This window comes from Anas acuta, chromosome 10 (assembly GCF_963932015.1).
Source record: "Anas acuta chromosome 10, bAnaAcu1.1, whole genome shotgun sequence".
NCBI classification, from domain to species: domain Eukaryota; kingdom Metazoa; phylum Chordata; class Aves; order Anseriformes; family Anatidae; genus Anas; species Anas acuta.
In genome coordinates this window covers 2,642,745-2,669,140 of record NC_088988.1, presented here as the reverse complement: position 1 = coordinate 2,669,140, position 26,396 = coordinate 2,642,745, and the positions used below count along the sequence as shown (strand labels likewise).

Below are 26,396 nucleotides of genomic sequence, written 5' to 3'. Positions count from 1 at the left end.
ATGGATAAGTGGGTAGATGGATGGATGGATGGGTGGAGGGATGGGTGGGTGTGTGGGTGGATTGTTGGGTAGGTGGATGGGTGGATGGATGGATGGATGGATGGGTGGGAGGATGGATGGATGGATGGATGGGTGGGTAGATAGATGGATGGGTGGGTGGATGGGTGCATGCGTGGGTGGGTGTCTGTGTGGCTGGATGGGTAGATGGTGGGGTGGGTGGGTGGGTGGGAGGATGGATGGACGGATGGATGGATAGGAAGGTGGGTGGATGGGTGATTGAATGGGAGCATGGGTGGGTGACTGGGTGGGTAGATGGACAAGTTGGTGGATGGATTATGGATGGATGGATGGACGGACGGACGGACAGATGGAGGGATGGACAGAGGGATGGGTGGATGGATGGATGGATGCACAGACAGACGGATGGACAGACAGATCCCCATGCAGCAGCAGGGAAGCAGACCCCTGTACACCAGGCAGCAGCTGCCCGTGTGCAGCCTCCCGGGGACACAGGGGCAGGGCCGGGCTGGGGGCCCCACAACGGGGTCCTGGGGGGGTCCCGGGGGGTCCCGGGGGGTCCCGGGGGTCCCTGTGTGGCGCTTCCCGCCCCGGCCGCCAGGGGGCAGCAGTGAGCAGCAGGGAGCGGGGCGCACTGCGCATGCGCAGCACCGGGGCGGGGGAGTCTGCCCCCGCGGCGCCCTGGCAACAAGTGCTGAGCGCTGATTGGTCGATACCCCTCCGCGGAGGCGTTCGGATTGGTCCCGCGGCTAGCGGCGCGCACCTCCCCTCTCCGCGCGGCAGCCAATGGGAAGTCAAGGGCGAGACGGGGGAACCAATCAGAGAGCGCCGAGCCACGCCGCGTCCCGCCCCCAAGCGGAGCCCGCGAAAAAGCGGCCGGCGGCGGGAAGCGGGAGAGGTGGGCGGGGCTTAGAGGCCGAGCAGCCAATGGGGAGGGCGGGAGCGTGGCGGGCCCAGAGCCGGTTCCGGTTCCGCTTCCGGTTCCGGTGCCGTCGCCATGGAGCCGGCTGAGGCGGAGTTCCTGGCCGAGCAGGAGCTGGTGACGATCGTGCCCAGCTTCAGCATGGACCGGGTGCACCTCATCGGGGTGCGGGGCCGGGGGCAGAAACGGGGGCCTGGGGGGAGAAACGGGGGGTTTGGGGTGAAAAATGGGGGTTTTGGGGGCAGAAATGGGGGGTTTGGGGGCAGGGGAAGGCGCTGCGGGGGGCAGGGGGTGGGGGTTGGGAGGGGAGGAGCTGAGGGGGGCTGGGGGCAGGGATTGGGGGGTTGGGGGCAGAAAGGGGGGGTTTAGGGGCAGGATTCGGGGATTTGGGGTCAGGGATGGGGAATTTGGGGTCAGGGGAAAGGTGCTTTGGGGGACAGGGGCTGGGGGATCAGGGGAACAGAGCTGAGGGGGCTTGGGGTCAGGATCAGGGGATTTGGGGTCAGAAATGGGAGTTTGGGGGACAGGGGCGGGGATTTGGGGCCAGGGGAAAGGTGATTGGCGGGACGGGGCTTGGAGGATGTGGGGTCATGGTTGGGGGGTTTGGGGTCAGGGGCTGGGGGTTTTGGGGTCAAGGTTGGGGAATTTGGGGCCAGGATCAGGGATTTTGGGGTCAGGGCTAGGGGATTTGAGTCTGGGGCTGAGGGAATTTGGGGTCAGGAGCTGGGGGGGGGTTGGGGTCAGGGGATGGGGGATTTGGGGTCAGGATTGGGGTATTTGAGACCGGGGTTGGGGGATTTGGAGTGAGGATTGGGCGAGGCTGGGCTCAGGGGCTGGGGGGTGGAGGTGTGGGGGGACTGAAGGGTCGGAGGAAGGGGCTGGGAGAGGGGGCGCGGGGAGCAGGGGGTGGAAATTGAGGCACTGCCCGGCTCAGGCTTCTCCAAATCCCCTAAAAACTCCCCAGAAGCAGCCGAGGCCAGAGGAGCAGGGCGCTGCAGTGCCCGAGCCCTTTCCCTCACCATATTTCCCTCTCCGATCCCTCTCGCAGGGGGACCTGGGCCCTTTCAATCCGGGGCTGCCGGTGGAGGTGCCGCTGTGGCTGGCCATCAACCTGAAGCAGAGGCAGAAATGCCGCCTGGTGCCCCCGGAGTGGATGGATGTGGGTGAGCTGCTGCGGGGGCGAGGGAAAGACAAAAACCTGCGGGCATCCACCGCTAACGTGGAGCTGAATTCACCAGACACGAGTTAACGCTGAGAGACGGAGCTGATTTCCCTCCTCTTGATTTATTTTCACAAAAAAAATGAAATTTTCCTGGGCAGATCAGGCACAGCTTGTCTGGGCGCAGCAGCTGCCAGCCCCTGGGACGGGCGTTGGGGCTTTTTCCTTCACCCGGGAACCTTTTATCTCCCTTCACACTCTCCACCTTTACCCGAGTTCAGCTCCTGGGCTCGGTTCTGCAAAACCAGCCTGCCTTTTGCCTTTTTTTCTCCTCCTGACCGCTCCTGGCTGCCTTGCAGAAAAACTGGAGGAAATACGGGACCAGGAACGCAAAGAGGACACCTTCACCCCCATGCCCAGCCCCTACTACATGGAGCTGACGAAGCTGCTGTTAAACTAGTAAGCGGGGGGACATTTTGGGGTGCGTGCTCGCCTGGACGATTTCTCAGGGTTTTGTTTGCAGCAGCCTTTTTTTTTTTTTTCCCCCCAGCGCCTCCGACAACATCCCCAAGGCCGACGAGATCCGCACGCTGGTGAAGGACACGTGGGACACGCGCATGGCCAAGCTGCGCCTGTCCGCCGACAGCTTCGTCCGGCAGCAGGAGGCTCACGCCAAGGTTTGGGGGCAGCGGGGGCTCAGCAGCTCTGCTCGTGGCTCCCCCGAGGGGTGGGGAGAGAAATCCTGCGGGTTCTGCACTTCTCCTGCCCCCGGGGTGCAGCCGGGTTGTCCTTTGGGGTGGCACCGAGGGAAAATGAGCGTTGCGGAGCTGCTGGCTGCGTTCCTCATCTCCCACATCATCAGGGCCTCAAATTTTGTGTCTTTTTCTCTCTTTCCAGCTGGATAACCTGACCCTGATGGAGATCAACACCATCGGGACGTTCCTCACGCAAGCCCTGGACCACATGTACAAGCTGCGCACCAACCTGCAGCCCGCCCCCAGCTCCCAGTCGCAGGATTTCTGAGGCGCCCGCCCTCAAACCTTCCCCCGGAGGGTGGGGGAAATTCGGAGCCTGCCGGGGAGCTGCTCTCTGCTCGGCTGCTCTCTGGTGGCAGGCAGAGCTCCCTGCCCTGCCTGGCGTGGCTGTGCTTCGGAGAGGGAACTTCTGAGGGCAGCACAGGCCACGCGCCGGCTTGGGAGAGAGGAATTTCGAGGCGGCGCTTCGCCGAGAATCCGCTCAGAGCCATGAGAAGAGGAGCCAGAGGCGTGCGCCGGGGAGATCAGCAAACTCCGGCTGCTCCCTGTGCAGGAGGACAAAAGGAAAGGGTTTTCCCTCTCCCGCCCGGGCTGTTTTGTACGAGATCTCATTTTTATTTGTGGCTGAAACTAAAAATAAAGAAGCGAGCGGCCGCTGAGCGAGCCGCGCTGAATTTCTTCCCGGTGTTTTTTCCACCTGGGGGTCAAACGGTGCTGGGGGGGGGCACACAACGTGGGCTGAGCAATGTGGGAGCAGGGCAGCTTCCCCCTGGCTGCTGGGGCAGGAAGAATCCTTTGCCATCGTTGAAGTTTTTATTTCCCTTGATGTTTCCAGCAATTCCAACCATGTGTTCATAAATAGCTAACCACTACATTCGATAAATGATATATTCCATTACAATTAATCCAAATAAGTACAGATAGAACAGGTTTAGTGCTTTTTTTTCTTCTTTTTCCCCATTATTTTCTTGTTTTCTGTCGCCTCCCTGCCTTTCCTGCCCTCTCCTGGCTCTGCCCGTTACCGCTCCAGTGATTTCCACGCGGGGTGGGGACAAAGAGACAGGACCCGGGGGGAATCCTCCTGAGAAGCTGCGAGCACAGGGTCAAAAACTCGGTTTTGGGCTGCTGAGGGGGGGAAATCTCAGCTTGAGAGCTGCAGGGGAGAAATTTTGCCCACGATTTTTCCATCCCCAACCTCTTTTTCCCAGCCTGGCACTCGGGGAAGGGGAAGGTTTGGGGAGCACCCCAAGGAGCCAGGCATGCGCCCAGCCTCAGGGTGCGCCCCCATTTCCCCTGCCCAAACGCCTTCCCTCCGCTCTGTCTGATTGTTTTGGGATTTTGGGGGATTTAGGGGGATTTTGGGGCTGTGCCCGCTGCAGTGGGGTTGGGTCCTCCCTCCCCGTGAAGCCCCCGCTGGTTTAGGATTGGGGCATTGGGACTCACCCCCCACCCCCAAATGCAGCACCGCAGCTGCCCCAGTGCTTGGAGGGACCCAAAAAAAACCCAGAAACCAAAGGGAAAAGGGAAAAAACAATCAGAATTGGAGGGATGGGGAAGGGGGGGGGCTGCGGTGTGACAGCACCTGCCCCAGTGGAAAAGGGATTTGTTTTTTCTTCAATTCTTTCTTTTTTTCTCGATTTCTTTCCTAGCTTTTCTGCCCTGACCAGCAGCAGCAGCAGTGCTAAAAGCAAGTCCTTGTGCCAAAAAAAAAAAGAGAGAAAAAGGGCTGGGAGGAAAGGGGAGAAACCAAGGCCAAAATAAAAAAAAAAAAGAAGAAACGTTAAAAAAAAAAAGGCAAGCTTTTTATAACAACAATTAAAGCAATCAAAACATACAAAACTTTGTCTTTCTTTAATATATATACACAGTACAAGGCTGAAGCACCTTTTTTTTCTTTTTTTTTGACTCGAATTGCAGGAAAAAAAAGCCCCCCACAACCCCAAACCCCCCCCCGCCTGCCGCAGAGGAAGAAGAAGGTGCCTCCAGGCGTTCACGGACTTTATTTGAGAGCCAAGTGCATTTTCCAGGGGGAAACCCCACGGTAAGGGGGTGGGGGGGGTTGGGAACACGTTTTGGGGTGTATGGGGGGGACACCCCCCCGCCACCGGCCCCGCGGGGCTCCTCCGGCTTTTAGTGTTGTCGGCGGAGTTTTTATAATCGGATTTTTTTTTTAATTAAAAAACAAAAAAATGAGCTATATAAAGTGTTGGGGGTGCGGGGGGGGTCGCCCCCAAGGAGGGGGACGGGGTGAGCGCCCGGCTCCCGCCTTCCTTTTTGCTTCATGCATGGCACATTCTCCGTTTGAAGTTCCTTTTTTTTTTTTTTCGCGTGTGTGTGTGTGTTTGTTGTTTTTTTTTTTTAATTATTTTATTATTTTTTAGCTTCAAACCTCCCAGTGAAAAATATTAAATATTCCAGGTAATAAAATAGATTATTATTTCTAGACTATGTGTTCTGGCCCAGCCCCGGGGAGCGTCACCTGGGGTACCCCTTGAAATAACCCCGAGACCACTGCAGGGCGGGCAAGGCAAGGCACTTCCGCAGGTGATCCAGCTCCGCCTGCAGCCGCTCGCGCTCCGAGGCCAGCTTCTGCTTTTGGGAACGCAGCTCCTGCGGGGGAACAGTGGGGTCAGGGGGGTTGTGGGGTTGTGGGGTGGGGACGGGGGTTGTGGAGGGGAGAGGGGTTGGGTTGGCTGCACCGTGCGGTGAGGGGTACGGGGATGGGGGCTCCAAAAGGGGGTTAGGGGCACCAAAAGGGAACGGGGGCATTGCAGAAGGATGGGGACACCAAAGGGGGATGGGGAACTGCAGGAATAATGGGGACACCAAAAGGGGATGGGGTCCTGTAGGAAGATGGGGGCACCGCAGGAGGATGGGGCAGGAGGATGGGCACCCCGACAGGAGGACAGGGTCCCCCCCCACACTTTTGGGGTGCCCCCCACTCACCGCCATGCTGTGCGAGAGCTGCTCGGCCGTCAGGCTCAGGCTGTAGTGCTGCGCCTCCAGCCGCCGGCACTGCGTCTGCAGCACTTGGCGCTCCAGGTTTTGCTCTGTAAGGCACGGGGAACGGGGCTGAGCGCCCCAAAACCCAGCCCCATGCCGGCACCCGCACCCTCCCGGGGAGGACACGGCCTCCTCCAGCCCCCAAACCAGCTCCTTTCTCCCTAACCCAGCTGCAGGGCAAGGAAACGAGGAAGCCACGAAGCCAGGATGGGCTCCGCGGGTCCGTGCGTGGCCACGCGTCCCCATAACCCCCATCCCCACCCCACAAAGCAGCAAAACCCCACCCTACCTTCTATATGCTCCTGGTAAGCCTCAAAAATTGCCTCGATCCCTCGCCACTTGGGCCTGGGGCACTCCTCCTCCTCCTCCTCTTCCTCTTCTTCCTCCTCCTCCTCCTCCTCCTCCTCCTCCTCCTCGGAGGCCGGTTGCGGGGCGAGCGCCCTGTGGGGCAGGGGCCCCTCGGCCGTGCCGTTGTGCGGGGCCAGGCGGCTGGAAGCCTGCAGCTCGGGGATGTTGTAGTGGATGGAGGCGTCCAGCTTGTGGTTCTGCTCCGCCGTCAGCGCCGCCGTCCCCCCTGCAGGCACCGAGCGTCAGCCCCCTGCCCTCCAGCCCCCTGGAATTTGTGGGGTCGGTGGCAAAGGGGATGCGATTTCCCAACCCTTTTACCCTCCCCTATAACCGCACGAGCCGTGCCAGCCCAGGATCATTCACCGGGATGCTCCGGGAGCGGGGTCACGGGCGGATTGTCCCACAAGGATGCGCCCTGGGTGGTGCCAACCCTTTGGGGAGGTTCATGGGGGGGGGGTCTCCTGCCCGTTCCTTGCACCCACCCCATACCTTTGTGCTTCTGCAGCGCCTTCTGGGTGGACTGCAGCACCGACTCGTGGAACTGGTGGGCGAATTCCTCGGCGATGAAGGGCTCCCAGGGCTTGCTCTTGCCGTTCACGCTGTGGGACAGCGGCACCGGGATGTCCTTGGGCAGGGGGCCCCGCACGTAGCTGAGGATGCTCAGCGCCTTCTTCCCGGGGTGCCCGTCGCTCAGCCGGGGGGGTTTCTCGCCCCCCAAAGCCGTGGGTTCCTTAACCCTGGGGAGCTCCGGGGCTCGCAGCTGCTCCAAGCGCCCCGGCTCCGCCGCCTTCTCGGCGATGCCCGCGGCTTTCTCCGGGTCCAGCAGCAGCGGCTGCACCGGCGGCTCTGCGGGAGGAAGAGGAGGGTGAGAACCCCGCGCCCTGCATCCCCGGGGTCCCGCAGGGATGCTCCCAAATGGCCCCGAGGAAAGGGAAAAAAAGGCTAAAAAAGGCTCACCGGCAACGGGGCCGCTGGGGCTGTCCCGCGGCGAGCTCTTCACCACCACGGCGCCCGGCGCCGGCTTCTGCTTCATGGCCTGCAGCATCTCCACCAGCTTCTCCTTGTCTGCCCCGTGGGAAGCTGAGGTTTTAGCGGAGCCTCTGCTCAGCGGGGCAAGCTCCCGGCCCCCCGCGGGGCGAGGCGGCACCCCAAAAGCAGGAGGAGAGGGGATCCCGACCCCAGCGGGGCGCGGGGCGCGGGCGTTACCTTTCCTCTTGTCGGCGCTGATGTGCGTGAGGTTGAAGATGGTGAGGAAGCGTTTCTTCTCCTCGAAGTTGGGGCTGTTGTTCATCTCGTCGGGGCTGTAGCGGGTGGAGAGGGGGAGGCGCGGGGAGGGGGTGCGGCGCTTGTTCTGCACGGTGGGGGGCGAGGGGCTCCGCTCCCGCAGCATCCGCCGCCGCTTGCGCCGCTTCTGGCTCAGCAACTCCTCCTTCTGCTGCTGCGTGGTGAGGCCGAAGAGCTGCAGGAACTCCAGCTTCTGGGGCGCCAGGGGACAGCGGAGCGGGGTTACCTCCAGACTGGCACAGCACCGTCCCCATCCCGGTCCCCGTCCCGGTCCCCATCCCCATCCACAGCTCCATTTCCACCCCCATCCCATCCCCATCCCCATCCCCATCCCCATCCCCATCCCCATCCCCATCCCCATCCCCATCCCCATCCCCATCCCCATCCCATCCCCATCCCCATCCCCATCCCGATCCCAACCCCGTACCTCGGAGGACGTGTCCAGCTTCAGCGGGGGCTGCTCGGCCACGCAGCGGAGATGTGCCCGCACCTCCTCCTCGTCGCTGTCGTCGCAGGAGTCGTCCAGGTCGTAGTAATAACCTGAGGGGGGGGGGAGAGGTTGGTGTCAGCCCTGGGGGGGGCACACAGGGACCCCGGGAAGCTGCCCCATCCCCGCCGGAGGGGGCACGGCAACGCCTGCCCCACAGCGGGCTAGGTCTCCTCCTCCCCGCTCGCCCGGCCCTATTAATATTTAAAGCAGCTGATTAGCCTCGGTTCATCATTTATTAATTGGCCGTGTCTCCAGCGGAGGATTTACCCAGCCGCTCTGATTTGGGCTCCCAGGAGGGGTCACACCGCGCGCCCCCGGCTTGGCCACCGGGCTGGGCTGCCGGCAACCCCGGGGGACCCCTGGGCACCCCCAGGGGGGGGTCCCAGAGCTCTGCGAGCCCCCAATTCACCTTTTTCACGGGCCTCCCTCCGCCGGCGCTCCTCCAGGTCGAGCTTGCTGACCAGCCTGCGGTGCTGCTGCACGAACTCGTCGTAGATGTACATGGGGTCCTGGGCGCGGGGCGGGGGGGCTCTGTAGGGCGAGCTGGGCTTGGCGGCCTCGCCGAAGGGGGCGGCTGGGGCTAACGGGGGTCTCTGCTGGCTGAGGATGCTCTGCGTGGATTTCTCCAGCTCGGCCAGGAAGGGGGCGTGGGCGAAGCCCCCGTGCTCGGGGGCGCCGGGCTCCCGCGGCGGGGGGTATTTCTCCAGCGCCTCCCTTTTCCTCGCCCCGTCCTCCAGCTTCTCGGGGCAGAAAACCCGCTCCACCTTCACCAGCGGGATGCCCTGGCGGCTGGGCTCGAAGGGGGCCGGGTGGCCGTGGAGGGCGTGGGGCTCGGGGAGGCGCCGGGGAGGGTCCGGGGGGCTCTCCATCAGGGAGACGGGGTTCCAGAGGGACGTGGTGATGGGGTGGTGCTGGGGTTTGGGGGAGATGAGCGGCGGCGGGCCACCGAAGTGCTGCCCCGGCTCCCGGACGCTCGGCTCGTGGCGGCTTGGTCCTGACCTGCGGGGAGAGGAGAGGGGTGGAGAGGTGAGGAGAGGGGTGGAGACCCTGGAAAAAAATCCCTAACCCCCCTGGGAAGGAGCAGACCTGTTGGCAGGAGGAACATTTCATGCCGTTTGGATGGGTTGTGGGGGCACCAGCAGGTCCTGGAGGGGCTGTGCGGGGTGCTGGTTTGGGGACGGGGATGGGAAGAGTGATGGGGATGGGGAAAGGGATGGGAAGAGCAATGGGGATGAGGATGAGGCCGCCTGTCCCCGCGTGCTGCCGTGCTCAGGGTGACCTTGCTCTCTCCTCCCTGCTCCGGAGAGGGCCGTGCGGCTGCAGCAGGCACTTGCCATTCTGCAGCCCCGCAATCCGCTCCTTGTTCTACTCGATTAGCTGCGCTAATCCCCTTGATACCCAAAAATAACAATGGCAGCCAGCAGCAGAGCCGCCCGCAGGAGCCTGCAGTGCCTGAGCGCACGGCAACCGAGCGAGAAAACCCACACCGAGCCGGGAGGAGAAACAGGGGGTGCCCCCCTCGCATCGGCACGCTGCGGGGGAGCAGCTTGGGGGGCGAGGGCTGTGCTGGAGGGCGAGCTGCAATTAGCGGTGCCGCCGCCTCGGCAGCACCTGGCCGCTCGCCGCTGGCCCCCGGCCACCTCCCGGGCTCGCCGCCTGCCGCCGCGCAGATGTCGGGCACCGGTGATGGCCGGAGCTGCCAGCGCAGCCGGCCCGGCTGGCACCGCGCGGCGGGGACCTGCTGGCAGTGGGCAAAAAGGAATCATTTCTGCTCGCCCGGCGGCTGGGAGAGAGGTGGGGGCTCGTCGAGCTGACGGAGAGCCCCGAGCCAGCTCCTGGGGGGCGCACGGTGTGGGGAGAGGAAGCAGGAACGGGAAAACCCCTGCTGGATGTTGAACGGGAGAAGGGATCGCAGAAAAGGGCGAGCTCCGTCCTCGGAGAGGGTGGAAATGAATTTGGAGACGCCGCCCCGCGCGGGGCTTACAGCAGGAGCCCTACCTGGGGTTCTCCGGGCGGTGCTCGGGCTCGGGCTGGCTCGGGGTGCGCCCCATGTCGAGGTGCTGCTCCAGCACCTGCTGCCGAAACTCGGAGACCTGGGACTGGCGGTCCTCCTTCTCCTGGCGCAGGCGGCGCTGCCTCGCCAGCCACTTCTCCTCCTCGTTGGTGCGGTGGATGAGCAGCGCCGTGGCCGCGCTGCTGCCGGGCAGGGGGAACACGTTGTGGTTGGGGATGAGGCTGGGCACGGGGTGGTGCGAGGCCGGCGGCGGGTGCAGCGGGTGCTGGATGGGCTTCGGCGTGGGCAGCACCGAGTCCTTCAGTTTCTCTGGGGGGGGGCACAAAAAGGAGCCGGGGCGTCAGGAGGGCGCACGCCAAACCCCGCCTGGCGTTTTGGGGAGCAGCCCCACAGGTACGAGGTAACGGGAGCTGCAGGGGGCTGCCCGCCCGCTGCCAGCCCAGCTGCTTGGCGTGCCCGGGTGAAGTCAGGCGGCACAAACCCCGCGGCGCCTCTCCAACAGCCCCCGCGCTCCGCAGCGGCCCCGCTGAGCGCGCCGCGGCAGCTGGGCTGCTGGCACGGCGAGCTGGCAGCCGGCACGGCCAGCCCGCAGCCCCCGCCACTCAAGACGGTCCCCGACCCCCTCGGCTTTGCCATCTGGAGAAGGGAAAAGGGACGAGGGGCCGACCACCGCGGGGTTGTTACCTGCTCTGCCCGGCACCAGCGGCTCCGCCGCCTTGCCCCGCTCCTCGGCCGGGTGTCCCCGCAGCCCGTGCAGCTCGGCCATGGGCAGGAAGGGCCCCTCCATGGCTTTCACCATGCTCAGCTCCTTCTCGCGGGCGCGCTCCCTCTGCCTCTCCAGCTCCCGCTCCCGCTCCTTCTCGCGCTCCCTCTCCAGCTCCTTCTCGCGCTCCCGCTCCCGTTCGCGCTCCTTCTCCCGTTCCCGGTCGGCTTCCCGCTCCCTCTCCTTCTCCCTCTCCCTCTCGCGCTCCCGCTCCCTCTGCCGCAGCTCCTCGTCCATTTGCAGCCTGCAAAATAAAACAAAAAAAAACACCCCCAGCCCCACGCGGGTGCCCGTTAGCATCCCCAAGGGGGGGGTTCCCGTGGCATCCCCGCCGCGGTGGCCGCCCCCGTGGCCGCTCACCTCTCGGCGGCGAGGCTGGAGATGCGCTCCGACTGCAGCGCCGAGAGCGAGGAGTGCGACAGCTCGGCGGGGTACCGCACGCCCGAGAGGTGCAGGTGCATGGCCGAGGGGTGCAGGGGGGGCAGCGAGCCCGGCGCCGGCAGCGGGTAGAAGGGGGAGCGCAGCGCCGACAGGCAGTACGAGTCATCCATCCTGCGGGGAGACGGGGGCGAAAATGGCCATAAAGGGGAGAAATTCCATCCTGGAGGGTTGGAACTCGTGGCACGGGGGGTTTATGGCACGGAGAGGGGGGCCGAGCCCCGGTTAAGATGGGGAGGTGCCCACCTGAAGGCAGGGTGTGGGAAGGGGTGGTGGGTCAGGTAGCTGGGGTGGTAGTAGGCGGCCGCCGTGGCCGGGTCGAGGCCGAGGGGAGGCAGGGAGGACATGCGGAGCTCCTCGGCGGTGTGGTAGGGCCGAAAGCTGCGCAGATAATCCTCGGTGACGGCGCTGGGGGGCACCACGTGGTGGACGGGGCGCTGCAGGCTGCCGGGGGGGAAAAAAAGGGACGGTGAGGAGCACGGAGATGTGGCCCCCACCCCAAGCACCCCGACCTGGGGAGGGGGCACCCGCGTCCCGCATCCGTCCCCGTCGCCCACGGACTCACTTGAGAGGAGGGAAGCGGGAGTCCTGCACCACGGAGCTGGGGGGCAGCCCGAAGGAGTAGGGTGTCCCCAGGAGGTGCGAGGGGACCGAGGGGCCCCCCCCGGCCTTCTCCTGCGCCAGGGGGGGCTCGGAGATGAGGCGCTCGCGGCTGCTGCTGCTGCTGCTGCCTCGCGAGCCCGCTTCTTGCTGGAAGGGAAAGGGAGGGGGGAGAGCATTAGGGGACGGTGGGGACCCCGCAGGGGATGGGGTCCCACTGGGAAGGTCGTGGGGAGCACCCACGGAGCATCCCTGCTGTTATAGGGTGGGCTGGGGGCCGGGGGGGCTACACCAGGTGCCGGGGACAGGACACGTTGGACCTGCAGAGGGATTTTGAGGCTTTGTTCCCCACAGCTCTCCAGCACCCCCTGCTCGCACCACCCCCAGCTCGGGGGGGGGACCCTTGGTGATGCCGGGGGGACCCTTGGCAGGGGCTGCGAGCTGGGAATTTGGGGACAAGGTGGGGGCAGCGGGATCCAGACCCTTCCTCATCTCCTCTCCTCCCAGAGCAGCCCCAGTGCAGCCCCCCCCAGCCATCGGGGACGGTCCCAAGGTGACCGCAGCCGGCACAAAGGGCGTCCCCCCGGCAGCCCCCGCCGAGCGCATCAGGGCTCATTGTGCGTGCCAGGCTCTGCTCTAATTACCTCCCCCCCCTCGTCTCGGGGCGTCACGCTGCGAGCGCGGCTCTGCCAGACAATAAAACACGCTCGGTTAACCCAGATTCCTCCGGGGTCACTCGGGAAGAGGAGGCCGAGGGGATTTGGTGAGGGGGGGGGGGGCACGGCGGGGCGGGTGGCACCCAGGCACCCCGCACCCCGGGGATTTCGTTTTGTTCCTCCCCCCCCCTCTCCTCTTTTCTCCCCTCCCACCGCCTCCCCGCTTTGTGGTTTAATTAGTCTTTCCAAGTGGCATAATCCCCCCGGGAATCTGCTCGTAACATGCGAGAGGAGAGGAGAGAACCACTAACGATGCTTCTTAATTAGCCGGCGCGTCCCCGGCATCATCGTATTCTGCCCCCCCCCCCAAGGCTCCTTCCCCTCCGCCTCTGCTGCTTTCCTCTCCTGATGGCAGCCTGGGGACGTGGCGGGGGGGGGAGAGGGGACAAAAGGGGGACACCACCAGGTGGCACCGGGATGGGAACCGCCGCCGTCCCCGTGATTTTTGGGGACGGGCACCCCCCCGGTGCGCCCAGCCCGGCCGTACCTGTCTGCCCTCGCTCCTCCAGACCCCGTTGACCGTCTTGGTGGGGGCGATGGTGACGACTGGGGGGGTGCTGGGCACGCTGTGCCCCCCCGGGGGCACGATGATGGGGCCCATGGGGCCGCGCTTGGGCGTGCTGGCGGGCGAGCTGTGGTTGGTGGCCGGCGACGAGACCGGGGACGACTCGCTGCTTATCGAGGACCCTGGGGAAGGGGAAAAAAAAAGGGGAAAAAGGCAAAATTAGGCAGCGAAACCGCCCTCCCCATCTGGAGGGGTGAGGGGGGGGGCAGGAGGGGTGGATGTCCTCTGGGGACCCCCCCGTGGCTGCGCCCATGCTCTGGTGGTGATGGGGGCGCTCGGTTTTTCCTTGGGGTTTCATTCCCATCGCTCTGGAAACTCAGCTGCCAGCAGCTGCCCCACGAGGCGCAGGGAAAAGTAAGGTGAAACCCGGCTCATTACGCCGGGAAATCCAGCCCAGCCCCCGGGGGCGAGGGCAAGCATCCACAGAGGGGATGGCACCGAAAGGTGCTGAGGGGGCGCCCGCAGGAGGATGAACCGGTCGCTCCCCGTAACCCTTGGGCAAAGCTTGGGCTTTTATTTGCAGGAGACGTCTGTGTTTGAAATCACACCCACTCGGGGGATGCTGGAGGGAGAAACGAAGCCCTCCAAAAACGGGAATTGAAGCAGAGAGCGCGGCACGGGGAGGAACGCCGGGAAGGAGCAGCGGTGCCAACCCCACACCAACCACGGCACGGCGAGCCGCCCTGCGCTCTGCAGCACCCCCCCCAGCACAAAACCCCCCCAAACTGGGACCAGCCCCAGCTGCAGCAGGCTGGTGGCCTCCCCCCGGCGGGGAATTTGGGCCAAAATGTGCTTTGTGGCACCCGGGCAGGGACCGGCCACGGGTGGCCGAAGCCACCTGGGCGCACGTGAGCTGGGTGCGCGCCCCGCCGGCACGGCGGCTCCCCTGGGCGTGCAAACCTCCTGCTCGCCCCGTGGGTGTGCAAGCCGCCTGCTCGCCCCCCCCAGCACCCCAGCTGGCCCCCGAAAACCCCCGGCAGCACCTGGAAGGGCAGCAGCGGGGCAGGGCGAGCCGCCGGCCACGCCGCCTGATTACTTATTCCCGCCTCGCTCCGAATCGCTTTCATTTGGAGAGCGGCGAGGCTCGGGGAGAGAAAGGCTGCCCGCGACAAAGGAGGCAGGCGATAGGGATTTGACACCCACTGAAGTCTATCTTGTCAGCGCAAGGCCAACAACAATTAGCAGCCTAATCCCCTCTGAGCTGGGAAGCCATTACTCACCACGCGATAGCGTTAACAATCAATACCATCACAATGAGCCCCGGCAATTAATGAAGCTAAAGTCTTACTTCAGAACCTTAATTCTCGCTGTGTGGCTTTAAACGGGAGGGTTTGTGATCGTTATAATTAACTGGCGGTATTCAGCCAGGAGTTAGTCAATGAAACTAATCTGGATTGGAGATGACAAGAGGCACAGTGTGATGGTGTCACCTTTGTTTTCTGACCTCCCGCTTTCCGCTCGGCGATAGCAGATTAGCAGCCGGGGCTGACAGGCAAATGTAATTAACAGCTGAGACCCTGAAGGAGGAGGGGGGAAAAAAAAAAAAAAAAAAAAAAAGAAAAAAGGGGGAAAAAAAAATCCCCTGCAGGCAAACCTGGGCAGGGGGCGAGGCGGGATGCCCCAGCCGGCCCCTGTGGCTTTGGGGTTCCTTTGTGCTTTGATCCCTCCGATGGGACCAACGTGCCTGGCCCCGTGGTGATGTGGGATGCTCTGGAGGGCACGGCCAGGTCCCCTCGCACCCTGAGAGTTTTTCTGGGATGAGAAAATCCCCACGCATGCCCTGAGCATGGCAGAGCCACGTGGACCCTCTGGGGGCTGATCCCCGTGTCCATGCAGCCCAGGGGGGGGGAGCAGGACGGCAGCCACCGCGCGCCCCTCCTGGGATGGAAACGGGATGAGGAGCAGCTTCCCAGCGGGGAAAAATCCACGGCTCGGAGAGAAACAGCTCCCCAGACACACACACAGCAGCCCACGCGCACGGAAACCCCCAGGGATGAGCCAATTTGGGCACGGCTGCTGGCCCCCAGCCAGCTTTGGGGCAGGTTTCTGGGGAAGGATGCGAAGGGAGAGCGGCTGCAGGTGTGAGGAGAGAGGGGATGGGGGAGGAAAAGGCAAAATCGTCAAACAACCAGAAATTAAAAAATAACCACAGCCGTGCGAGCGCCCCGAGGGAAGCAGATGGGGAGCTGGCAGCCGGGAGCTGAGCCCCCCTGCGCCCTGGCGCCCTGGGATTAATGGGACCGGGCGCATTTTTTGGGGGGGAGCCAGCCACAAACACGCCCCCAGGTCCTTCCTGGGACTGTTTGGTGCCCGAGGCTTCGGGTTATGGCTTTTTGTGGCATTTCACGGATCTGGTAAATGGTGTTTGCAAAAAGGCTCTGGAAAAGGGTCTGAGCCAGGGGCAACATTAGGAGAAACCCCGTGGACCCTGGCACCTCCAAACCCCCCCGGTGACCCCTTTGAGAGCTGAAACCCCGCAGAGCAGGAGGAAGGGGAGGTCAGCGTGGCCAGGGTGGTGACGGGGACGCGGCGGTGGCGCACAAAGATTTGGGGCGAAACGGCGGCTCGGCTGCAGCCCGGGGTGGCCAAAACGTTGTTCCCGTGCGCCCTCGCAGAGGAAAGCTCTGGAGGAGGTTTATGGGGTGTGCCAGTCCCCAACCCAAGGACCCCGTCCGTACCTCTGGGCTCCTCGGCTTGCTTGGCGAGCTTGCGGAGGGCGGCGGCGAAGCTGGAGGAAGGTGCTGCCTGGACGGACAAAGTGCTGCTGGCGGCCGGGCTGCCATTGGGGACCAGGGAGCCGTTGAGGGGCGAGGGGGTGAGGGGGCTGACGGTGGCGGTGGTGCGGGTGGCGGTGGACAGCATTCCTAGGGAAGGCGACTTCGACTCATGGCTCATGCCTGCCAAGGAGAGACGCGCGGGGTCAGCGCCGCCACGGGCAGCGGGGACAACGGGGACAGCACCAGGACCCCCCCGCGCCCCCTCCCCTCAGCATCAAAGCCCCCCCAAACCCACCCCAAAGCGGGATCCGCACCAAATCCCCGCGCACCCCGTTCACCCCCCACCCCAAAATGCGCCCCCGGGGCTCACGCAATAGGACGCAGCCCACTGGGGGTGGGTGCGAGCCCCCGTCCGTGTCCCCCCCCCTGTGCCATTGAGCTCCCCGCGTGCTTACGGGGCGGCAGCTTATCTAACAAAGCAGGCGGGCTGCTCGCCTGCAGCAAACGAGCTGACACGGGGCCACCAGCTGCCGCCAGCATCACATGGCCCCGCTGAGCCGCCAGCGGATAACGGCACGGGGGGGGGCTCGGCAGGGAGAGAGGGGGTGCCCCGGGGGGGCACGGGGATGGCAGCGCCCTGCTGGGGAAGGAGGGACCCCCCCGGCTCGTGCGGTGCTGCCGAAACCCGAAGTAACGCTGCTGGAGCCCGCTGGAACCAAACCCAAATCCCCGCCGCCGCGCCATCAGGTCGCCGGTTGCGCACCCCCGGGGTGATGTCGTGCCCCCCATCACCATCACGGCACCTTCAAATCGCCACCCTGCACCCCAAAATCCCATCACTGTACCCCAAAATCAATCACTGCACCCCCAAATCCCATCACTGCACCCCCAAATCCCCACCGTTGCCCCCAGCTCCCCACTGTGGCCCCCATCCGCACCACCCCGTCCCCAAATCCCCCCCATCGCATCTTCACCCCGAGCACCCCAAATCCCCCTCCTGCACCCCCAAAGCCCCCCAGCTCAACCCCACATCCTCACCATCGCACCCCCAGGTCCCTGTGGCTGCACCCCACAGCCCAGTGGCTCTATAGGGCCAGGGGGGGTGGTCCCGGTACCGTCAGGGCGCAGCGCACCCCACATCCCCACTGGGGTGCCCGTGGCCCCCCCCCCGTCACCGTGCCTGTCCCAGCCACGTGCTCCAGGGCTCTCCACCTCCGAAAACAGCAACTGCTGATGTCAGGGCCCTTAAAATAGACTTCCAAATGAGCAGCTTCATTAACGCCGGCCTAAAATTAGCCCCGCTCCCGGGTGGGCAGGCAGGGAGGGGGGGCCGTGCCCGTTGGGGGGGGTCCAAAAGGACCCCGTGAGCTCCCCAGGGGCTCAGCGCAGCCACCTCGGCCACCAGGGCCACCAAAACGTCCCCTCTGCCAGCCTCAGGGTGGCTGGGGCAGAGCAGGGGAGGCCACGGGGCCAGGGCAGGGGGGGGCGCCGAGCGCCACTCGGCACTGATTAATCTTTGCCCCCCCCCGGCCCCTGGAGAGGCGGCCGGCGCGGCGGCGCGCGCTCCCCTCTGCCCTCATTATCCCAGCATTTATTAACTCCGGGGCTCTCAGCCATTGACTGCAGCCTTGTCGACACGCCGGGCTCATGTAAATTCATTACGCCAACAGCTGGGAAGCAAACCCCTGCGCTTCAGAGCAGCCCCCCCCCAAAACCCCAGACCCCCCCTCCTCCCCTTTCCACCTCCCCGTTGAGCTTGGGTGCGCCCCCCTTGGAGCGCGGGGTGCTGGATGCGTTGCCTGGCACCATCCGGGGGGTTTGCAGCCCCCCGAGCAGCCCGTGGGGCTCCTCGGCAGCTATTAACCCCCGGCCCGACCCCCCCGGCCCCAATAAAGCTGGAGATGCTTTGCTGAGCAGCGCTGCGCCTGCCTCCCGCTGCGGGCTCTGTAATTACTCCTCCCTTTCATCCCCGGCTCCTCGCAGCCACCAGACCCGGCCCTGCCACCTCCAAGCTCTCTCTAATCACAGCCCCGTGGCGCGGGGGGGAAATTTTGGCCACCCCCCGGCCCGGTGCCAAGCTCTGTCTGCCCTCCCGTGCCCCCCCAACCTCCCCAAGACACAGCAGCATCCCAAAAGCGCCCGGCGCGCGTGGCACCAGCATGTGATGCTCAGCTGATGGCCGCGGCCCCAGCCACCTCCTCCCCAAAATTCGGCACGCTCGGTGCTCGCCCATGAAGCGGGGACGTCCCTGGAGCACCAGGGATCACCGGGACGGGTTGGTTGCACGGGGGGGAGCCGCAAGCTCCAGCTCCGTGGGGACCCCCCCTGGCACCCGGGATGCGCGCGGGGAGCTCGCCAGCCTTTTTCCCAGCTGATTCTGGGCAAATTCTGCATCCCTGCCCCACGGCCGGGCTCCAAACCCTCTCTGCTGCTCTTTCCTGGTGATAAAATCCCTTTTCGCCCAGGCTGGGGCCGAGCAGTGCCACCGCTCAGCCTGTCCCCCCCCAGGTAGAGCGTCCATTTGTCCGGGTGTCCCCATCCCCACGCTGTCCCCCGGGAAAGCTGCCCTGCATGGGGAAACTGAGGCACAGTGGGCAGGGAGATGGCCAGGCACAGGGATTTGGGACTCTGGGTGCCGCCGAGCTGTCCCTGTCCCCATCCCTGTCCCCATCCCTGTCCCCATCCCCACCCCACAACGAGGTGGGGCCTCTCCCGGGGCCCCCGGCTCGGTGGCGCGCCTCAGCTCTCCCGATCCTCCCTCCCCTCCCCTGCCTCCAGCTGCTCTTCCCGGCAGGCAAACCCGTGCTGAAAAACAGGTCCCAGACCCGGGGGCACGTCACCGGCGCCAGCCGCATCACCGGGGTGGGGGCCAAACCCCAAAACAAGGCAGGGCACCCCAACACCGCCCCCAGCCCTATAGGGGCGCAGGAAGAGGTGCCAGCCCCTGGGCGCGCTCGCTGCCTTCCTGCCATGACCCGAGGACATCAGGGGACACGAGGGGGCTGTGGGGACGTGGGTCAGGGGATGGCCGAGGCCACTGCTGTCCCCCGTGGCAGGACACGGTGGCACCCGGCGACCCGGCACCCCTTTCCCGCGGCGCTCGCGCGTCCCCGCGCTGGGAGCGTGCCATCCTCCCTCCATCTGCTCCCGATGACGCTGGCGGGTTTTTTGGCACCGGGCGCTCCTCCAGCAGCGGGAGCAGAACCAGTCTGGCTGCCTGCTGGGGCCGGAGACAAATAAACACGGCGGTGGCAGCAGCCGCGGGCAGCGGGAGCGGCGGGGACGGGACGGGGCGCGCGGGTGCTCGGCGCCGGCGGCGGAGGGGTGGGGAGGTGGCGGGGACGTCCCCCCCCCGGCCATCCTGCACCCCGAAACCCGGAGCCTTCCCTGGGGACAAGGGATGCTCGCTCGTGCCACTGACAGCAAGTGGGGACGGTCACCGGTGTCACCTGCGAGGCTGAGGGCGCACTGGGAAGGGTGGCACACGTGGGTAGGGTGGCACACATGGGCAGGGTGGCACACGTAGGCAGAGGGGACACGCGTGGGCAGAGGGGACACGCGTGGGCAGGGTGGCACCGTGTCAGCAGCCACTAGAAGGCAGCAGGCTGCAGCTGCTGGAGTGATTGGTGACACACCGGTGTCACCGGTGCCACCGCAGGGCTCACGGCCCCGTGGGGCGCACGGCAGTGTGCGCCCCCCTCCTGCACCCTCGCCTCTTGCCCACCCGTGTCCCCCTGTGCCACCTCGCCCCGATGGGCACACGAGGGTCCTGGAGCTCCAAAAGCCCCCCCCAGCCACCGAGAGAGGGACAGGAGAGGTGGCACCGAGGCCATGAGGATGGCTGCAGGAGCACCTTGGGTATTTTGGGGTGCTGGCGGGGGGCGCACAGGAGGGAGACCACAGGGACAATCCCGGGGCATCCAGGTGCCACTGCCAGCTCCCAGCTGCTGTCCCCGGTGTCCCTGTCCCCCCCCATGGAGGAGGCTGCCGGGAACTGTGGTGCACCTCGTTGAAGCCCCCCCTCTGCCGGCACGGCGGAGGCACCTTGAAAGGCCCCTAATGAGCGTGGAGTGCCCTTCAGAGCAGATTGCCATTGAACCCAGCCCTGCACCAGCCGCCTGCTTAAAAGCAGCTATTTTCAGCTCCCGGGTGCACAAGCGGTGGAACTAATAATTTATTACCAAATACGATCAGGCAGCATCTCCAGCCCCTGGCAAATGGAGCGGGGAAAAAAAAAAATAAAAAATGAAAATAATAATAATAAAAAAAAAAACCACGGCGCAGCGGGAGGCTGAGCGAGTGAGGAGCAAGTGTCCCCCCCTGGGGCTGGACCCACACCCAGAGCCACCCAGCACCCTCCTGTGGGCAGCCCCCTGCCTTTTGCTGAGCCCCCCCCGGGCTGGGCAGGGACCTCAGTGGGGCAGGGTGGGCGATGCCACCACCAAAGGTCCCCAGAGCCACCACTGAAGGTCCCCAAGGCCACCACCGAAGGTCCCCAGGACCATCACCAAAGGTCCCCAGGGGCACCCCAGGAGCTCCCCATGGCCAGGAGGTGCCACGGGGGGGTCCCTCTGGGTGCTGGCTGCAGCCACAGCCCCATGGGGAACCCCACGGGGAGCTCCGGGGTCGGCCAGCGAAGGGGTTAAGGCCCCGGGTGCCCGCTTTGGCTTTTGTTCTCCTGCTCTGCCTCTTAACCCCGGGCTGCAGCGATACTTCCTCTCCTTTCACCGCCTCTGCTCCCAATCTGGAGCCGGCATCCAGCTGCACGCCCCTCGCCCGGGGAACAGCTGCTTTGCATACATTTTCCATGCTAATTGCCTCGCTTTGTGAAGCCCCGGCTGAATGCAGCAGCCCAGAGCCTGGGCGAGAGCCTGGGCGAGCAGCGAGCACCCGGCCCCTCCACGTGCCCCCCTCCAGAGCATCCCCCCTGGGAGGGGGGACACAGCGGGACGGGTGCTGGGGGACACCGAGGGGACACCGTGGGGACACGACGTGCCAAGCCCTGCGCTCCCATGGGGACAGATCCGGGTGGCACAAGCGCCTCGGGGTGGTGGAGGCGTGATGCCGAGCTCCACGGGGGCCACATTTGATGCTCCTTGGCCACGGGGGAGGAATATGGGTTTCCAAATTCAGCACCCGAGAAGGATTTAAGGATTTGGCCCCTCCACCAGCAGGGGACAGGCAGCAGGACCGCCTCTCCCCCACCCACCACCACCACCCCCCCCGGCCACGTTTCAGCCAGCTCCCCGCTGCGCCGCCGCGCATTTTCCATCATCCCTCATTAAAACAGCTCTGCCGCCGCACCTCTGACACGCTCCATTAATTAATTAATTGATTGATCGGAGCCCCAGCTCCTGCCCTCCCTCCCACCCCGCCAACCCCTCCCCGTGGCACGGCCACCTGGCACGCAGCCGCTTCCTAACGAGCCGAAACGACGGCGCCTGTCCCCACAGCCACGCTCCGTGTCCCCAAGTGTCCCCAAATGTCCCCAAGCGTGTCCAGCCACCCTCCACAACCCCATCCCGGAGCAGCCAGGACGCGGAGGTCCCTTCCCAGCACCCGCAGAGGGGTCTGGGTGGCTCCCCCGGGGCCAGGAGCACCCCGATGGCTGGGGCCAGGAGCGGGGGGCTCCCCAGGGAGCAGCGAGCCCCCCAGGCGCGGTGCTATCAGCCCGCTGGCTTCCATCGATCTCTCCTCCATGGCTCATTGATCCGGCAAACGGCAGCGAGCAAAGTAATGAAAGCTCCTGAGGAGGGAGCAGAGCCGGAGAGGGACGGGTGGCGTGGTGCTACCACCACCCCGTGGGCTCCCGGGGTTTCGTTCCCTGCCTCGCCCTCCCTCACCGAGGTGATGGAGGGCACCAAGAGAGCCAGGGCGGATTTTTTAGGCCCCTCGGAAATCACACGGGTGGCTCCTGCAAAGCCACAGCCGGGTTTTCGTGGCAACGGCCTCCTGGAGAGCTGGAGACAAGGGTGGCCTGGATGCGCCCCCCTGCAAGCTGCCCCCAGCCCTGTGGGTCACTGCACGGCAACTTTCCTCAGCCAGCTGAGCGCACCCAAGGCACAGCCCCCACCTCCCCACACTCCGTGCCAGCTGGAGGCTCCAAAACCTCACATATCCAAAGGATTTTGCCAGCTCCTGAGCCCCTCCTCACCCCATGCGCCTCGGGACGGTGCCGGGTCGTGGGGGCGCACGGCCAGCCTCACCTCGGCACCAGCACGAGGACTTTTAAAACAAAAACCACGCGGGTTTGGGGGCACGTGTGCCAAGATCTGCGGCCAGAAAACCTCCACCAGCAGTGGAGAGGAGCAGCCAGCCCCCTGCTTTTTGGGGAAAAGGGGGGCACACACGGAGGCTCCATCGCACGGCACCGTTGGGCACCGCCTGGTGCCGCCGGGCATCGCATGGGTCATGGCCCAGCTCTGCACAGCGCTGCTGAGCATCACACAGCGCTGCTGGGCACCCCACGAGCAGGGGGTGGGCATCACCCCGCACACCCCAACCCTGTCCCAGCCCCATCCCCGTGCCCCCCAGCCCGGCCCCGCCGCGGGCCGCGCACGCTTTGCCGTCAGCGGCGCATTGTTCTCGGCGCGCGAAGCCCTTGCCCAGCAGATGGCAGGTATAACAAAGCAGCTTGCTGTGGCCAAGCCAATTATTTATCTAATTATGATTTACCACTTAACCACATGATCTTTCTGCAGAGTTGCGGGCAATTAAAACCGGGGTGATTATGTGGATTATGCAAATCGGCTGGAGCCGAGCGAATAAAATTGGAGATTAGGCTCTCGCGCAGGCTGGGTCTTGCACGGGGCAGGAGGGAGGCGAAGGGCGAACGGGGCAGGGGCAGAGCCGGGGGCTCTGGGGCAGAGTTGGGAGGCAGGGAGGTGAGGTGATGGGGCTGGCTCCCTCCATCCCACTGCTTTTAGGGCATTTTGGCCCCGTCCAGCAGGGCCAGGAGTCAAAATCCTGGCACCTCCGAGCAGCCAGGAGGTGAGCAGGGCTGGACCCAGCAGCTTGGTGACCCTCACCCTTTAATGCTTCAGGTTAATGAGAGCATCCCCCGTGGTTAGGGGCTGGGGGGGTCCAGGATAGCGCTGCCCACCAGTGCCAAGGATGCTCGGAGCCGCAGCACGGGGCAAGCAGCAACACCCCGGCCCCACAGCACCACCAGCAGCCCCAGGACACGTCCCCAGCCCTTTGGGGCCACCCCAATTGCTTCTGGACCCCAGCAGAAAGCTCAGCCAGCACCAAGGATTCCCCAGCCCCACTGCACCCCATCAGAGCCCACCCCAAAAAGGCTCGGCACCCCCGACGGGCGCGCAACAAAGAGCTTACAACACTGGGGGGGGGGGGTTGGCGGGTATGAATAATGCAGCCTGGCAGATTACCCGGCCCGCCTGACTTGATAGGAGATTTATGCGCCGCGCGAACCCAGGAAATACAGAAGTATTAATGGTAATGCCTCTTGTCCTAGCAAAGGTCGCGGGCAATCTCCATCAATCCCGGCCGCGCCGCGCCGCCGCGAGGGCTGGGGAGGGGGCGAGACGGGGAGGGGGCACCCGGAGGGATGGATGGATGGACGGACAGACGGACCCCGTGCTCGTGGAGGGTCCCACGCCGCCCCCTCCATCATCACCGCACGTTTTATGAAGCCGCAGCTGGCACGGCACAGGCTGGGGGGGGCAGGTTTTACCTCGGGAGAAGAAATGAACACTGGCAAACGGCAAATTTACAGCACGGATTTTCGCTCCCCTAATACCGGCGCCATCTGCCAGCAATGGCTGGGCGACACCCTGCACCCCGCAGCCCCCCCCGTGCGCCCCAAATCCCCCGGTGGGGGTCCCCAAAAGGGGCTCGCCCTCTGCCTTGGCACCTCCAAAAGAGGGTTGGGCGGAGGAGCAGAGCTTTGCGCTGCGCTCGGCTCTGCGTTTGCACCCTGCAAGGCTTTTGAAACCCAGGGGAAAAAAGAAAAAAAGAGAAAAAAAGGAAAAAAGAGAAAAAAAAAGAAAAAAAAGAGAGGAAAAAAAAGAAGAAAAATGAGAAATAATTAAAAAAAAAAGAGAAATAATTAAAAAAAAGAACATGTTTGGGGGCACGGAGCAGCGGGGGAGGACGTGCCGGGGGGCGACGGAGCGTATGGCGCATCACCACCTCCCAGCCCCTGCCCAGCTCGGCGCGAAGAGGCTGGGAAGAGAGCAGGGAAGGGGCTCCCGCAGAGCCCCCCCCGCGGGCTGGGAGCCCGGCGCCCCCTCCCCGGCCTCCCCCGCGCCAGGAATTAGCGCGATTAGCGCCGGCGAGCCCACGTGCCGGTGCCAGGCAGGCTAGCCGGTGCCCCCGCGCGTGCAGTTCCTTCCCTTTTTTTTTTTTTTTTTTGCCTTTTTTTTTTTTTTTTTTGCCTACAGTAATCCTCAGCCTTTAGAGCAAATTATTAAAATTCACTTATATTTAATCTGCCTGCTGGAATTAATTGAATTTTTACGCTTGGCAAATGTCACTCGGTGCGCTCTGCCTCCGAACGGGGGCCGGGCTGCAGGTGCGGCGGGCGCAGCCCCGGGGTTTTGTCCCCCCCCTTGGGGACACCCCCAGCCCTGGGGACGCTGGCAGGAGGTGGCAGGCACGGGACAGGCCCCCACGAGAGCCTCGTTTGGTGAGGTGCACGGGCACCAGGCTCTTGGTGTCCCTGCTGGGGTCCCTGGGGTGCCACCAGACCTTCCCGCTGCGCATGGGGTGTTAAACGGTCCCCAAATCGCTTTGCCCTGCAGGATTTATGGCACGGCTGACCCCATAACGCAGCGAGGTACCCCATGGCTTTCAGGAGGACGCGGGGAGCGAGGCGCATCTCATTTCCAACCCTGCTTCACTGGTTGGGCAGGAAGGGGGACAAACACCCCACAAATGCCCTCCACCAGCCCCCGGTGTCCCCGCGCCACCTATGGGGCACCCGTTCTGCCTCCTGCCCCATCGCCGGGCACCAGCAGAGCCGCCCAGGGCCAGGTCAGGCTATTTACTCAGCACACCAAAACCCGGCGCATGCAACCTGCTGGCTGCCGGCTGGGAGATAAAAGACTTTCCTCCCCTCCTTCGCCTCCCTCCCCTCCTTCCCTCCATACTTCTTGAAAATTGCCAAAGCGTCTAATTTGCCTGCCTGGAAGGCCGAGGGAAAAGAGCCTCTCTCTGGCTGGGTAATAAGCCCCGCAGACAAAGGCAGGATGAGCCACTCGGTGGTGCTGAGCCGAGGAGGCGCCCGGAGAGGGCTCGTGGCGAGGGGCAGGGCGAGCTCATCCTGCTCGGGGTGCTGGTGGCACGGCACGGCACGGCACGGCACCCCAGGGCAACCCAAACCCACGCACCCGCAGCTTCCCAAGCTTCTCGTCGGGGTGGCACGGGCAGCGGCCCCACGTGCCACCCTGGGGACCATCCTGACGCCGTGGCTGGGCACAAAACGATCCCTGCTTGTCCTCGGGGACAGCACCCGGCTGTGCCAGCAGCCCCTGGCTGGGGACGCTCATGCCCTGGGTTTGTAGGGTGGTTGGGGGGGGAAGTTTGGCGGGCAGGATGCGGGGACCCCTCGGCCAGGGCCGGCAACTTCCCAAGTGGAGTGGCGCTCGCTCGCCCCCCCCACCCCCCACTCCCCCTGCCCGCCCGGGATTATCATAAATTAAGCCGTAATTACTCCATGGAAATTTACAGCACAAAGATGCGGCGCTAACAAGTGTGTTTCGCAGCACCGGGGGGAGATACAAAGCGCCATTGTCTGGCGGGCACAGAAAATCTGCTCGGCCACAACGCCACGGCCCAGGGACGGGGACATGGGGACGGGGACACGGGGACAGGGACACGGGGATGGGGACACTCCGTCTCCATCCCACGGCCTGGAGCGAAGGGGACGGCCACGTGCGGCTCACCCAGGGGGTGTTTTCCCCGCGTGGGGGCACGGAGAGGGGCCGGGAGGCAGCAGAGCCACCCAGGGGGGGATGGCACGAGGGGACACCCCACGCCGAGCGGTGCCCCAGCTCCACGGCTCCTCCGTTGGCTCCCCGCTCGCTCCGTGCCGGCAGCCGAAGGCACGGCGGCGCTAACAAAGGCTCCGAGGTGGCAGGATGTCTCCTTTATTCCCGCTGCAGGCGAGACAGGCACGTTTGCTCCCAGCTCTTTCATCCTGCCACGCGGGACGGCTCGGTCGGGGGAGCCGCGGCCGCTTGACACTCGCCGAGGGGATGCGCCGGGGCCGGCTTTTCATCTCGGGCTTTCATCTGCATCCAAAGGGGAAGCACCACGGCGAGGCAAAGCTGCTGCTCAGCATCTCCCCTCCGTGCTCCGTGCTCACCGGGGCTGGGGGGGGGAAAAGCAGCAGCGGGTTCCAGCGCCGCCTCCCCGCACCCCCCGCCGCCCAAATCTGCGCCTCGCTGCCACCCAAGGGTGCCCCCCTCCCTGCCTCGACGCCATCCCCGTCATCTCCCAAGCCTGGCACGCACGGGGTTAACAAATAAAACCCTTGGGGAGGGGAGGGAGAGGAGGGGGGGGGACAGGGACGGGTGCCAGCGCGGGGTGTCCCCCCCCCTTTTTTCTTCCCCGCTCCCCTCTCGCCGCCGGCGCGCTCAGCG

At 64.8% G+C, this 26,396-nt stretch overlaps 2 protein-coding genes across 5 annotated transcripts in view; one reads left to right on the top strand and one right to left on the bottom strand.

Annotated features, from left to right (window-relative positions):
- The first annotated feature begins 947 nt into the window (after positions 1 to 947).
- Positions 948 to 3,532, top strand: GINS2 (GINS complex subunit 2). Its single transcript, XM_068693044.1, has 5 exons — positions 948 to 1,105; positions 1,989 to 2,103; positions 2,459 to 2,558; positions 2,650 to 2,776; positions 2,997 to 3,532. The coding sequence occupies exons 1-5, from the start codon at positions 1,016 to 1,018 to the stop codon at positions 3,120 to 3,122; spliced, it is 558 nt and encodes a 185-aa protein (XP_068549145.1). The 5' UTR covers positions 948 to 1,015; the 3' UTR covers positions 3,123 to 3,532.
- Positions 3,533 to 4,834: 1,302 nt separating this feature from the next.
- GSE1 (Gse1 coiled-coil protein) overlaps positions 4,835 to 26,396 on the bottom strand; it is a 91,828-nt gene continuing 70,266 nt past the window's right edge. Inside the window, exons 3-17 of one of the 4 annotated variants that reach the window (XM_068693041.1) lie at positions 15,754 to 15,972; positions 12,998 to 13,197; positions 11,760 to 11,944; positions 11,441 to 11,638; positions 11,117 to 11,308; positions 10,678 to 11,000; positions 9,978 to 10,302; positions 8,389 to 8,978; positions 7,917 to 8,029; positions 7,412 to 7,682; positions 7,163 to 7,285; positions 6,695 to 7,051; positions 6,147 to 6,431; positions 5,801 to 5,904; positions 4,835 to 5,464 (exon numbers count right to left, since the gene is read on the bottom strand). In XM_068693041.1, the coding sequence (XP_068549142.1) occupies positions 5,330 to 5,464; positions 5,801 to 5,904; positions 6,147 to 6,431; positions 6,695 to 7,051; positions 7,163 to 7,285; positions 7,412 to 7,682; positions 7,917 to 8,029; positions 8,389 to 8,978; positions 9,978 to 10,302; positions 10,678 to 11,000; positions 11,117 to 11,308; positions 11,441 to 11,638; positions 11,760 to 11,944; positions 12,998 to 13,197; positions 15,754 to 15,972 (3,620 nt within the window). In that variant the 3' untranslated portion in view covers positions 4,835 to 5,329. Of the gene's footprint in view, positions 5,465 to 5,800; positions 5,905 to 6,146; positions 6,432 to 6,694; positions 7,286 to 7,411; positions 7,683 to 7,916; positions 8,030 to 8,388; positions 8,979 to 9,977; positions 10,303 to 10,677; positions 11,001 to 11,116; positions 11,309 to 11,440; positions 11,639 to 11,759; positions 11,945 to 12,997; positions 13,198 to 15,753; positions 15,973 to 26,396 lie in introns of all 4 variants that reach the window. The other 3 variants (XM_068693042.1, XM_068693043.1, XM_068693039.1) reach the window with 3 other exon arrangements.